The sequence below is a fragment of the Danio rerio genome, chromosome 9 (genome assembly GCF_052040795.2).
Source record: "Danio rerio strain M-AB ecotype USA chromosome 9, GRCz13ab, whole genome shotgun sequence".
Taxonomy (NCBI): Eukaryota; Metazoa; Chordata; class Actinopteri; order Cypriniformes; family Danionidae; genus Danio; species Danio rerio.
The window spans coordinates 43803519-43817767 of NC_141029.1; the positions used below are offsets into that span (position 1 = coordinate 43803519).

Below are 14249 nucleotides of genomic sequence, written 5' to 3' on the forward strand. Positions count from 1 at the left end.
TCTTTACAAAACAAAGATAATAGAGTAGTTTTAGACAGGCTTACATGTATATAACGCTTACCACATCATATTTGACACATGAATGACTCTAAATCATCCAAATTTAAGAAAATAGTTCAAATTTCTCCAAAAGTAAATAGGCTTTGGCTGAATTCGCATTTCTAACACTGACAACACTGAGTTCAGCAGCAAGCAATTTGTCTGTCAGCACGAGATGCGGAGCAACACGACAGAAACATTTAAATACCAGCCAGTTAGAAGTGCAGAAATGTGCACTATCAATGAAATGGTAATATTTATAATCCATATAATACAAATTAACAGGGCTTGACATTAACTTTTTTGATCACTAGCCACTGTGGCTAGTAGTTTTCCAACATTACTAGCCACTCGCCATTTTCACAAGACACAATTTTATTGTTGTGAAAATATATTTTATACATATAAATAATAAGTATGACTTTGACATGGTAAAATTACTTGATTTAGATTGTGTGTTATGTCCACATGCCTCCTCGTTCATTTCACTTTTTGTGTGTCGTGTATGAGCTCAATAATCTTGAGCAAATGGGTCATGGTTTCATAGTATTAGAATTAGTTTTTATTTCGAATAATTTTCAGAGCTCAAAATTAAGTATTTACCAAATGTGTCTCTGACCACACCAAACATAAACAATTAGTTATTTTTTAGCCACAAATTTTAAATGTGTCAAAACAAGCAAAATATTGCTGTATACTATACTTTTTATTTAAAAAAATATATGCACAGTAATCCGTCCTGGCTAAAGGTCTCAGATCATCGGTTAATTACACATAAATGGGGAGTTAATCACCCATTAAAGCAATGTTATTATAAAAAATTATGATTAAACCATTTTAACTCAAAAGAAAGCAGGTAAAAAAAAAAAACATACCGTTTGATAATGAAAGGATGATCACATACACACGGTTAACGTTATACCCATAAATAATCTGTTTAAAGAATGGTTGAAGCAAAAGCAACCAGTGATGCTTACAAAAAGACAAATTTGGAGCTCTTGAAAGCAGCAAGACTGTGGGTGCATGTTCATCAATTTTTTTCTAGTCTATGTGAAAGAGAACCGATCACATCAGTTGTTTCTAAACAGTTGCTTCACGCAAGGAAATGGGAGTGCGCACGCGTTTTAAACAGTTGCATGCATCACTTTAGCTGTTAGCATGAGTGATCATCCTCTCATTCGGTTTTCATCTGTTTTCTATTGCTCACGTGAACGCAATTATTTTTGCCAGTCGTACTGCTTTTCATTTCTATCGCCTTTGTGTGCATATTGGACCATCCTTATTGTTAAACCCTGCTTTTAAGAATTAATATCCAGGAAAGTTATTTTTAATTATTAATACATATTGGTACAAAGTCTACTTACTTATGTTGTTGGTTTGGTCATAGTTTTGACTTACAGCATAGTTTTGACAAACTGTTTGCTAGCTACTTTTCTAACTGTTTGCTTTCTATTTTATTTTCAAAATCTGAGGTAACATTAAACTTTGTGCTGCTGCTTTCAGTAGTTTTGCTGTAAATGTCATGTAAAATGATATTTAAACTCAAAATCACTGTCATATTTTTGCTATTGCTTAGCGTGTGACGTCTCAAATTGAAACCGTTTTTAAAAATAGAAATTTTGTGCATCACAAAACTCTCGACAAAACTCTCCTTTTAACATGGAAAAGATACCTTTGTGTTTTGTGCAGTACGTACACATTTTGAAGTTTGTCACAATTCTAAGCGCACATTTACACTGAATGCGTCTTTGCGTCTAAAAACCTGAGAGGCAACGGTTTAAAAAAAAAGCACAGCATAAAGCATCTTTTAACTTGACACCATGTCTAAAAAACATGGTGCTCACATGGAAGGCACTTAAAAAACGTGTGACATAAGCGTAATGGTCAAACACATGTCAAGCGCATGTTTACATTGAAAAAAAAAAATAGAAAAAGTAGCAAGTTGGAAAGGAAAAATGCATTTTGTGTGAACAACCCCTTTTTAGAGGTGCAATGCCTTGTGACAACAGGTATCGCACACCGGATGAGCATGTTCTATACTCTAACATAATGTTATTTAATATAAACAATGCAGATGGTGCGAAAGAATTACGAGCAATGTCATGGCTGCCCCAATTTTTTTTTACGAAAGCTGTGGCTCTGCTAAATTTTGGGACATTGAGGTAAATCCATTGCTCAAGAAGCACTAATTTCCTGAGGGACTACGGAACACAATAGCTTGCCTTTATTATTATTATTATTATTATTATTATTATTATTATTATTATTATTATTCATTATACAGTAGATCAAGGAAGTTCAGCTTGTTTGTAAATGAAAGTCATGAAGTTGTCAGGTAGTTTGAAAGTTTAAGTGGGAGTCCTGCTTACTGTTCAGAGAATTTATATATTTTTTCAATTTTTCCAGGCATCAGGTGATTACGGAGCAAGTGGAGATGGAGAGCAGCCATCACCAGTTCAGGTATCACCATAATTTTGCTTGTTTATGTTTCCTCTGTATGCAACACAAATCTGAGCTTGCATTTGTAAACTTGCTGGGATCCATTTAATTAAAAACGTTTAATGAAAATCCTAAAGTTCCAGGCCATTTCCAGAGCAGCATCTGTGAATTGGGAGTCTGTCACACTGTACACTTGTTCGTCTTGTAAGGGAAAGTCCCGGATGAGTGCTATTATCTCCAGACCGATCCCAGATGTTAAAGCCCATCTTCCCATGCCTTGTGTTACTAATCCAGAAATAGGCCATGTGGAAATTGAAATGAACCCTTGCTACTGATGTGTGAGGCCCTTGTCTGAGCATGCCAGAGCTAATTACAATGGAAAGAAACCAGGTGGCTGTAAGGTGTGGACTGCTCTGACTGATTTATTCAGCAGTTCTGAAGCAATTTTGAGGATTTTTAGACCACTTTAAAAAATAATTCATTTTTAAATTATTTAAATATATGTTACTTTTGACAGTAGCCTTTTCTTTCCTTGCACTTGCAAGTTTTAATTGCTAAAGTATTAATTTAATTAATTTAATATCTTAAACACTAAAACTACCATAATTCCAGGGTGCAAATTGAAGGGGGGTTTGGGGGGGTCTGACCAACTTATTAATGCTTGATTTCTTTTGAAGGACATTAAAACAAGATGTATTGGGGGTCTGATCTTTATCTTAAATAGTATTAATAATTAAAACAATAGATAACTTCATTATACATTTGACCACCCCATAATGGTTCATACATTTTTGAAACCAGCAAATCTAGAGCACCAGCAGATTGTAACGCAGGGAAGTGACACAGACAACTGAGGTTTTATCCAAATGCAGGTTTAATCGAAGTCAGGTTAGCAATGGTCAACACAGGTGCAAACAGATGTATAAAGGCAAATCCAAAATTGTAGTCAAACACAGGCAAGAGGTCAAAAGGCAGGCGGCAGGCAGGGAGAACTAGATAAACAAGGCTAGGTCAAAACACGGGAAAACAAGACAAGGAAAACATGTTATAATGTCTTCTACGGATAAACAAGACTCAACCAAGTGAATGAGTGAGTGTGTAGCTTAAATAATGTGTGCAATCAGTCTCTGACAATCCTCAGGTGGTGTGAGTGTAATCAGTCTAGATGAGGAAGCATGTGTGAGTGTGAGCGGAGTGCATGTATGAAAATGTAGTCCAGAAATGGCGGATTTGTAGTCCATGGTTATAGTTAGTGAAATCCAGCGATCTTATGAAAGACGATCGCTGGTAACGGTGACACAGATAGTGTAAGTGTTTCTTTAAAAAAGGCATTTGTAGGTATCTGTAAAACTAGATGCATTGTGTTTGTATTTTATTATTCACTGGCTCACACATGGAAGTTAAACAGTAAAATAAAAAACTATGTGCAGTTTTTCATGGTTATCCATTAATAGGTGCAGGAAAGCAAACTAGTCACCGTTTACTTAATATCACTAATGGGATTGAGAACCACTCAATATCCCTCAAATAAATTAGATGTAATTGAATTAAATATATACATTGGGTTCACTGAGGCATATTACTGTACATAATCTAAAAACATGACCCCCCCCCCCCCCCCTCCATCGTCAATGTATAATTCGCACCCTGCAGAATTCTATAACTTGATTGCCCCTAATTCTGACTGCTCCAAATGCTCCAGATCTCTTTTTTATCAAGCCATATTTAGATTTAAAGCTTCATTTGAATGTATCCTTATTCATTCATCCATTCATTTTCTTATCGGCTTAGTCCCTTTATTAATCTGGGGTCGCCACAGTGGAATGAACCGCCAACTTATCCAGCATGTGTTTTACACAGCCGATGCCCTTCCAGCTGCAACCCATCACAGGGAAACATCCATACACACTCATCCACACACATACACGCTGGCCAACTTAGTTTATTTAATTCACCTATACCGCATGTTTTTGGACTGTGGGGGAAACCGGAGCACCTGGAGGAAACCCACGCAAACACAGGGACCCCAACTGACCCGGCCGAGACACGAACCAGAGACCTTCTTGCTGTGAGGCAACAGTGCTAACCACTGAGCCACTGTGTCACTTAATGTATCGTTTTTTTTTTTGTCATATTTAATTTTGTATTTCTTTGTAAAATAAAAGCAAATCTTAAGATATACAGTAATAACTGATTAAAAATATCACCAATATGCATTTCAATGCATAGTAAAAAAACAAAAAAAAAACTTTTAGAATTGTTTCTGCTGAACGAATACAGTATGCTGATTATAATATGGAGTCAATTTGGCCATTCAAGGTACAAATACTCAGAAATCCTGTGTTTTGTAGTTTTAATAAAACAATAATGTTAAAATTAATGTACCCAAAATGAAAATTACCTCATCATTTGTCCTCCCTCATGCACTCAAAAAAAGTATTTTCACTGCTTGTTAACCATGTGGAAGGCCCCTTCAGGCCCATATCTATCAGCTGATAACCACTAATTGCACCCATTCAATTAAGTGATAACATTTGAAGCGAGTGCAGATCTCCTTACCTAGCAACCATAAGATCTACTGTTAAAAGAGGAAATACATGTTGTGATTTAAAGTGATCTGAAAGCAAAGCAAAGTTTACAGCAGCTGGAAATACATTTCCTTGATCCAAAAATGTATGCATAAAAAGTAAACTCTCTATAAAATCACTTTTTTGTAAGGATTGTCATACTCTTTATGTTTTTTACACATTTGTTTAGATATCCAAGTAAAATAAAACCTAATTCATACTTTCAATCCAGAGTTTTCTTTTAAAAACATCCTGCCGTTATCAGCACGCAATAAATCTTAGGACGTTTGAGGCCGCAGAGGATCCACATGTTGTGTCCTTTACATAGGAAACGAAGGATGCATTTTGATGCTGCATTTGAAGGAGTCTTCACATTTGAAATTAGACAGACTTAATGGTACCAGCTACCAGCATTTTTCAAAATATCTTCTTTCGTTTTCAACAGAAGAAAGAATTCCAAATAGCTTTTAAACAAGTGGACTAAACAATCCAAAAAAAATTACGTTTACTGTTTGTTCTATCTACTTATTTAAAATGAGCTGAAACAACACAATTGTTGAGCTTTTTTGCAACCACTCAATTCTTTTATGTTCAATCTGCTTAAATTTGAAAAAAAAAAAAACTTAACTTAATTCCTTCATGATGTCTCAACACAAATCTATTGTGTGGAACCCAGCATTTTTTTTTTTTACAGTCAATAATGTTTTATTAGTGAACTATCCCTTTAAGAATAGTCAAGGTACTACAGCTAGCTAAATTTCTAAACGTCTGCCTTGGTAGTTCTAGTGTTAAACATCCACTGCCAAACATGCAGGTATTAATTTAATTCTAACCTTGTAATTTTGAATTACATGGCTTTTGTTTGCTTTTACAGTACACAGCACGTTTTAACACGCTGTGACAGAAAGAGAGACGGCATTTTCCAAAGTGCTGTAAAGTAAACTTCCCTTTGTCTTAGCGTGGAATCCATTCTGATGGATGCCACATTCCCGCAGGCACATTTTCTACGCTTGCTTCTCCGTCAGTCCCGCTCTGCTTGGAAGCTGGAAAGGGCATCTGAGGAAAAGGCACCTGGTGGGATTTGTTTTCTGTGTTGCATGACTATCTCATGTGTAGGGCTCTTTGTGGAATCCAGTTTGATGAGATTATTATATCTAGAGGGAGAGAAGTGGTCTTGTGACAGTGTGGTAAACACCACATTTTACTTCATTAGTTTTTTTCCTGTGCAAAAGGAATTTAAATGTAAAAATGTCTCTAGTGCTTAAGGTGTACTAGTTTCTGTTTCTATTCTAAGGAATAAAAAGTGTCTAAATATCCTAGGTGACAAGGCGGAATTTCAGTTCAATTTATGCATTTGGTAGGTTCTTTCATTTAAACCAGCATCTCAGAGAAACATAATTTGAATTATTTTAATGAAACATTTGAAATACATATTATGCCATGTTTACATGTAAGTGTAGAATAAGTATTTGAAATAAATTTTATTATATGTTATATACAAATATTACCAAGTTCAAAAAGAACTTAATTACCAATAAATAGGGCCAGGCAGAATCTGCAGACATTTTTTGCTATTTCTGTAGCGATCATAACTGAAAACTTCATATATAAAGTAAAAAAATATATATTTTTAACTTTTATTTGATGTTTCAAAATCTAATTTAATGGGATCCATTTAAAGCAAGTCTTTAATATAATATATCAACTTAAAGACAGAAAATATTACTTTGCAAACTATATTGTAAATAAATCATATAAATATATTTTCATATTAGTCGATAATATTACCACCTACATTTACACACATTTACACACGTAAATAATTTGACTCAATGGTGGCTTAAAAATCTGCAGAAATTTGTGGAATTCTGTGTGTGAAGATTCTGTGTGGGCCTACTGATGACTAACTATATAATCAAAATTGTGAAGTTTTTTTCCCTCTCCGCTGTCGCCTCTAGCTTGCATGGTTTGGGATCGGTAGAGCTACGCATAGATGAATTTGCTCTTCAGTGTTTGGACTCTCAGTAGTGATTTTTAAACCACACTGACTGAGCTAAACTGAACTGAACTTCAACACTAAAAAAAAACTACACTGTTCCAATTTACTATGACCTGATCTTTTAAAAACTCCCTGCTCTTTGTGTAACACATATCTGGTAAAAGCCTCTAAATTCCAAATAATTCCAAATGGCTCTCCTGGAAGAACATGATGCACAAAACATCACGACTGCAAAGAACGGCCTCTTTTTGTAATGCAAAAGGAAATATCCGTTCGTGCTTTTGATCTCGTCCATATCCTGGAATCTCCACCATAACTCAATGTAATGTGTTGAAGGTCAGAGACTCCTTCATCTCCGCAGCAGTGACTGTGATGGCAGATGTTTAGCTGCATTTTCCAGCCCTGACCTCTATCTTTAGAGCCCGGCACCCATGGCCTGGATTCCCCAAGACGATTGCTCTCTCTCCGTCTGAAAATACATGCTGTTAGCATTCTCTCAAAAAAACGGGCGTCCTCTTGCCAAAGTCTCGTTTATTCAATCCCGGTGTGAAATCTGAGGATCAGGGTGTTCTAGAAGCCGATGTCTGGTATTTCAGCAGCATGTGCTTTATAAAGTGCAAGGTCAGGCGCTCTTTGTGGCAGCTTTGCTTTAAGAAGTGTTGCTAACTGGAAGCTATACCGTACAGTATGTCTGAATGGCGGATGACTGATGTGGGATTTTACACTGCAAAAATGCTTTCTTACCTAGAGTTATTGTCTTGTGTATAGTTCAAATATGTACCAATTCCTAAAACAAGAAGCATTTTCTAGACAAGCAAAGAATATTGTCTTGTTTTCAGAAATAATGTCATAATCAGAGAGTTTTTCCTAAAAACAAACTGAATAATAATGGGGAAAGAAAAATAATTGGTCCCTCTTTATATTAAGTGGCCTTAACTAATATGTACTTAAACAGGAATTAATAGTTTGTTAAAATGTACTTATTGTGTAAATACATGTATTTACTATGTACTTTGCTTGATTAAATACATTTATGTAATTACATCTGTGATTAACTTTTGTAATTACATTTGTAAATACACTGTTGACCACCTTAACCCACCCTTAAACCTACCCATGCCACCAAACCTGTCCATAACCCAACCTCTATCCCAACTCAAAAGCACAACGTGTTCTCAAATACATTATAAACACAGTAAGTGCATTGTATTTATTTTTTGATGTAAGTACATAGTAGTTAAGGACACTTTATATAAAGTGGGACCAAATAATTTTATATCAAAGCGATTAACAAGATTGTTTTTCCTACCCCACTGGCAAAAATGCTTTTTGATTTAAGAATTAGTAGATAATTTGACTAAAAACAAGACAAAAACTATGAGTAGGTAAAGCATTTTTTTTGCTTGGTTCTTGTATTAATCTTATGTCATCTAGTCATAGAGGACACCAATTGTGGTCACATTTTATTTTGATGGTCTGTTTGTTGAATTTAAGTTGCATTGCATTCCCCCTTCTGACCTTACCAAATGTTTACATGAGATTAATATATGGATGACTAATAATTTCTTAAAGTAAAATGCCAGTAAACCTGAAGCCCTTCTGGTTGGCTGTAAATCTGTTTTATCCGAAGCTCAATCTTTTATCCTGTTTGTTGATGACTCCCCAGTCAATATCTCAACCCATGTGAAAAGTCTTGGGGTTATACTGGATGGCACGCTCTAGTTTAGTTCTCAAATTAGTAATATCTCACGTTCTGCCTTTTTTCATTTGTGTAACATTGCAAGACTTCACACTTGACTATCTCAACAAAGTACTGAAGTGCTTGTTCATGCTTTGGTTATATCACGGATTGATTACTGTAACTCGCTTCTATCTGGCATCCCTGATAAACAACTTCATAGACCACAGTTAATTCAGAATTCAGCGGCTAGGATAGTTACCTGCTCGCATACTTTTGATCACATAACTCCAATTCTCTTTCACCTGCACTGGCTCCCTGTTCACTATCGTATACCATACGAAATCTTCCTCTTAACATACACAGCTCTTCATAACCTGGCCCGCCACTATCTCCCTGATCTTCTTCATATGTACATTCCTTCGCTTTCACTGAGATCATCTTCTGCTGAACTGTTATACATCCACAATTTTAAGATGAACTCATTTGGTAACAGGGCTTTTACTTGTACGGAACTAAAGTTATGGAATTCCTTGCCTTTGTACAATCGCCAGGTGGACTCTATTTCCAATTTTAAATCTCAGATAAAAACGTTTTTGTTTAGGATAGCTTTTAATGATTTGCTGGTTTAATATTATGCAGATTTTTATTTTTACTGCTTGTATTTTTATGATGTGCTTGTGATTTGCTGTAAGGTGTCCTTGAGTGCTTTGAAAGGCGCCTATAAAAATAAAAGATATTATTATTATTATTACATGCCAACTCTATATATATATATATAAATATATATATATATGTATATATATATATATATATATATATATATATATATATATATATATATATATATATATATATATATATATATATATATATATATATATATATATATATATATTTGTTTTGTTTTTTTTTATAGAATATTAAATGCAGATTATTTAATGTGGATACATCTATATTTATTTAAGTGTTGTACTTTGTAATTGTCTTGAAGTTGAACCTGCTATGGTCAAACCTGGGCTATTTTTGGCTTTCTTAATTTAAATGTTGGGGTCAATCCAACTACATTCTCATCATACATTAAATGCTTTTGGACTTTAAAAAAAAAAAAAAAAATCTTTTTCCAGTTGAGAAAGTTAAGGATTGGATCCATTTAAATTTGACCACATACAGTAAATGCATTTCTGTTATAATTCCTTTTGTCAAATCCTGTTATACACACAAAAATGACTCAGGTCACAAAAACTAATGCGTCAGATACACCACATTTTGTTTCATTGTTATTATTTTGTACAGAAACTGCATGAGGTATAGATCTTAATCAACGTACAAATGATTTGATATGTTGGTTACAGTAGGATTTATAGTGTACTTCACTCATGTTCCAGTCAAAACATTACAAGCGTACAAAGCGGGCTTCACAATTACTATGATTATAGGCTAAACGTAACATCTATTTTTGTTATACAGATACATGCAAGACATCATTTATTTCCGTATTTTGTGATTTACAAGTGTTTTCTGTTTATTTATGGTTGTGAATTGCATTATGGGACCTTGATCTCTGCTCTTTCGACTTTTGATGTTGAAAATTCAATTCTAAATCCAACTCTCAATGACATTTTTGTAGTTTGAAATAATATAATATATAAGAAATAATATACAGAATAATAAGTCTGTAAAATAAAATTACTGGCAGTTTTGTACAAGGTATTTGTAGCATAATATACAACACCAACCCAGACAATATATCACTTTAAACTGTAAAAAATGTTAATAAAAGTAATTTTTTGAGCTTTTCAAAGGCAAAAGTTGAGATTAAGGTCCAATAATGCAGTTCAAAAGCAGAAATAACAGTAACGGAAAATTAAAACATGAATCACAAAATACTGAAATGAAACGCTAATTTATGGATTTTTTTTTACTGTTTTTACTTTAATTTGTGTATAACCTGCTGTCCAAAAAACAAAATGTGTTACCTTTGTAAATTAACAAAGAACTGTTTTTTAATTATTATTCAATCTACCATATACTGACAGTCTGATGTGATTAATTATGATATATTAATAATGTGTATGTATTTTCAGCCAACACCTCCATCATCTCGGCCAATCCAGCGGCCACCGGTGATTAGCAGGGATCCTATACAGCGGCCACCGGTGATTAGCAGGGAGCCTATACAGCAGACAGGTGAGCTTTTCTGTTCTCTGTCAGGTCTGAACTGGAAAATATCAGCCTGTCTGACAGCGCAGCTCATCAGCCGGATTTATTGCTCTGTTGAACACTTAAGTGGCTGTTTTTCTGCTTGTAAACTTGAAGTAATGCATTTTTCTGCTTCTGCTTTTACATTTTTTACAACGTTCTTTATACGCTGAAATTGTTCATGAAAGAAAACATTTGGGGGGCAACCATTCATTGATCTGCTGAAGGGGGTAATAACTAAAAATGAAACTTCTGTCATCTTTTACTCACCATTCATGTGTTTTTCTTCTATTGAACACAAAACAAGATGGAAACCTGCAAACATTTACTTCCACAGTATTTGCTTTTCCTACTATGGTAGTAGATGGTTACAGGTTTTCAGCTTTCTTAGAATAGTCTTCTTTGGTGTTCAGCAGAAGAAAAAAAACTCATAAAGATTCAAGATGGATGGGATTAAATAGTAAGTAAATGTTCATGTTTCTATTTCTTTAACCAGATATATTAGCATTACTTGCTGACCACATTCTCCAACTTGTTCAGCTGCTGTTAAACAGATATTTCAGCTTATATTTTCAGACAAGATTAATATAAATGTAGTGTGTTGATTTAGTAATGCTAATTTTATTTATAATTTGAAAGTTCAGATTAAAACATTTCATTCAGGTGTGATAGAATAGACAGACTTTACAGATGTGAGTGGTTTGAATGGCTATTGTGGTATTTGGCTCCCTCTACTGGTGGAAATCAACACACAAAGGCTTTTCACAATCACTTGTGAACGTTTTTAAGTTGGTTATTCAGGCTCTGTAATGATGGATTTTGGCTAGTATTTGTTTTATGTTCATTATTGTTATGTGTAAGTGTGACATTGTATGCTCACCGTATCTTACAATTGTGTTATTGTTATTATGTTGTTATTGCTATGTTTATAGTTATTTATAATTATGAAAAGTTTTTCATTTTTTTTATTTATTTTGAAATATGTGAACAAAAAATATGACGTAGATGATCAGCATATAGCAGTGTGCATAAAAATACTTGTAATAGCCAAAATACAGGAACACAGGTTGTTAAATAAGATTATTATTAATGATAATACTAATGCCAACAACAACAATAATATTAAAAATAAGAAAGAAAAAACTAAAAAATAAAGACAGAGACATACTAAAACTAATTATACATACACATAAAACAATTTTCAAAAAAGGCAATAAACCATCCATGTTTTGAAGGTTAAGTATATGTATTATTAGGCCAGCTCGAAATAAATAATTAAAAGAATAGTAATAGACAGTAAGATTAAGATATTTGAAAGAGGTTTATGACAATGCAATAAAGTTAGTAGAAGCCCAAACAGGGAACTTTAAGCAATTACAATGAAAAAAAGAAAGAAAAAAGAAATTATACGTATTAAAATAATAATAATAAATAATAATAGGAGGGGTGGGCTGGACTAAAGAGTTTTTATTTTGATGTCTCCTTGGTTAAAATGTATAATTTTGAAATAAAGATGTTATTTTGAGATATACAGTTACAATTTTGGATTAGATTTGAGTTTGATTAAATCAAAATATAAAACCATTCTTCATAATTTTACAAGTTTGTTTAAGATATTAAGTTAAAATTAAGAGATTAAATAAGTACATAATCATAAATAAATAAGTAAATGATCACAATTGATATTACAGTATCACAAATTGTAAAAGATATATTATTCTATATTTAAAAAATAGACAGACAGACAGATAGATACACACATAGATACATAGATAGATTCAGATATTCTGATGTTGTTTTCACTAATTTGGTGGGTCATAATGAATGGTTCTGTAGGTCTATATTCCTTTCTGCTATTTTAAAACTTGTTCTCAAGTGTGATCTTTATTCAAAACAAGCTGAATTGGTCAATCTGAATGAATATTAGGATCAGTTGATTCCTCTCGGCAAACTTCTGGCTCCTACGGAGATTCTCGAAAAGCATCTGGTTCATATGTGGATTCCCGGCAAACGTTAGTCTCTTATGGTGATTCCCGGCAAACCTCTGGCTCACACGGAGGCTCTCAGCAGTCAGCGGGCTCGTATGGTGGCTCACAGCAAACTTCAGGCTCATATGGAGGTTCTCTTGACTTAGTCGATGTTATTGATGACTCAAACTCTCTAAGAACGTCAAGCTCGGCTGATGATGGCATTCGGTATTCAGGTGGGTCACTGGTGAGGAGCTGAAAATCTCCCTATTGGACGTGGAATTTTGGATAGAAATTCTCGGCAGAATTTCTACCCAACGCTTTGCATGAAATGCTGGCAGAATGCTGCGGATGTGTAGTGATGTCAGAGATGGTGTGCAGCAGACTGGGAGCAAACATTAGAGCCGCTGCATATGTATGCTGTTTATCGCACATATATATGTTTGTTATTTATTGCTTGTATTTTTGTCGTTTTATTCAAACAGACTTCATATAGAAGCTTTTGCTGGTAGGCATATTCTTTCATGAATATGCAGAGTTTGGCCTGTCTTCTTTGAATATTGTCATGTTATTTAATTATTTAAGCAGAGAATTAGAACGTTATTTTAGTGTGAGGAGCAGCTCAATAAGTTAGAATCAGAATATCATTTAAATGTTGATTAATTTCAGTAGTTTAATTCAAAAACTGATTAACATACATTATCATTTATATACCAAAAGTCTTGTCATCTATTTAAGTTTTAGGAACAGCAAATACTAATTTGACTTCTAATTGATCATTTGGTATCAGAAGTGGCTTATATGAAAGGCAAAGGCCTCTAGATTACGCTTATTTCACCAAAATAAAATATAATCATGCCTTGATTTTTAATTATTTAATTAAGACAGTAAGGTCTGACTTTGCTAAGAAAAAACTCTTGTCACTTAAGAAAAATGATGTACAGTAAATAATATAAAGGCATGGTGCAGTGGATAAAGAATTAATATTGTGTTTGACTCCAATGAGCTTAGAGGACTGCATCCATGAATTTATCTTCAATGCCTCCTCTTTCATCTTACCCTAGACAAGCTCAATAATGTTCATTTCTAGTGACTGGGCTGGCCAATCCTGGAGCACCTTGAGATTCTTTGCTTTCAGGAACTTCGATGTGGAGGCTAAAGTATGAGAAGGAGCGCTATTCTGCTGAAGAATTTGCCCTCTCCTGTGGTTTGTAATGTAATGGACAGCACAAATGTCTTGATACCTCAGGCTATTGATGTTGCCATCCACTCTGCAAGTCTCTCATATGCCCCCATACTGAATGTAATCCCAAATCATGATTTTTCCTTAACCGAAATTGACTGATTTCTGTTAAAAT

The 14249-nt window shown here is 34.0% G+C and overlaps 1 protein-coding gene across 3 annotated transcripts in view; it reads left to right on the forward strand.

Moving 5' to 3' along the window:
• Window positions 1–14249, forward strand: part of col18a1a (collagen type XVIII alpha 1 chain a) — a 108743-nt gene that overhangs the window by 70691 nt on the left and 23803 nt on the right. For all 3 annotated transcript variants that reach the window (XM_087266781.1, XM_087266780.1, NM_001349195.1), the window contains exons 4-5: window positions 2446–2499; window positions 10810–10912. In XM_087266781.1, the coding sequence (XP_087122907.1) occupies window positions 2446–2499; window positions 10810–10912 (157 nt within the window). The remainder of the gene's footprint in view (window positions 1–2445; window positions 2500–10809; window positions 10913–14249) is intronic.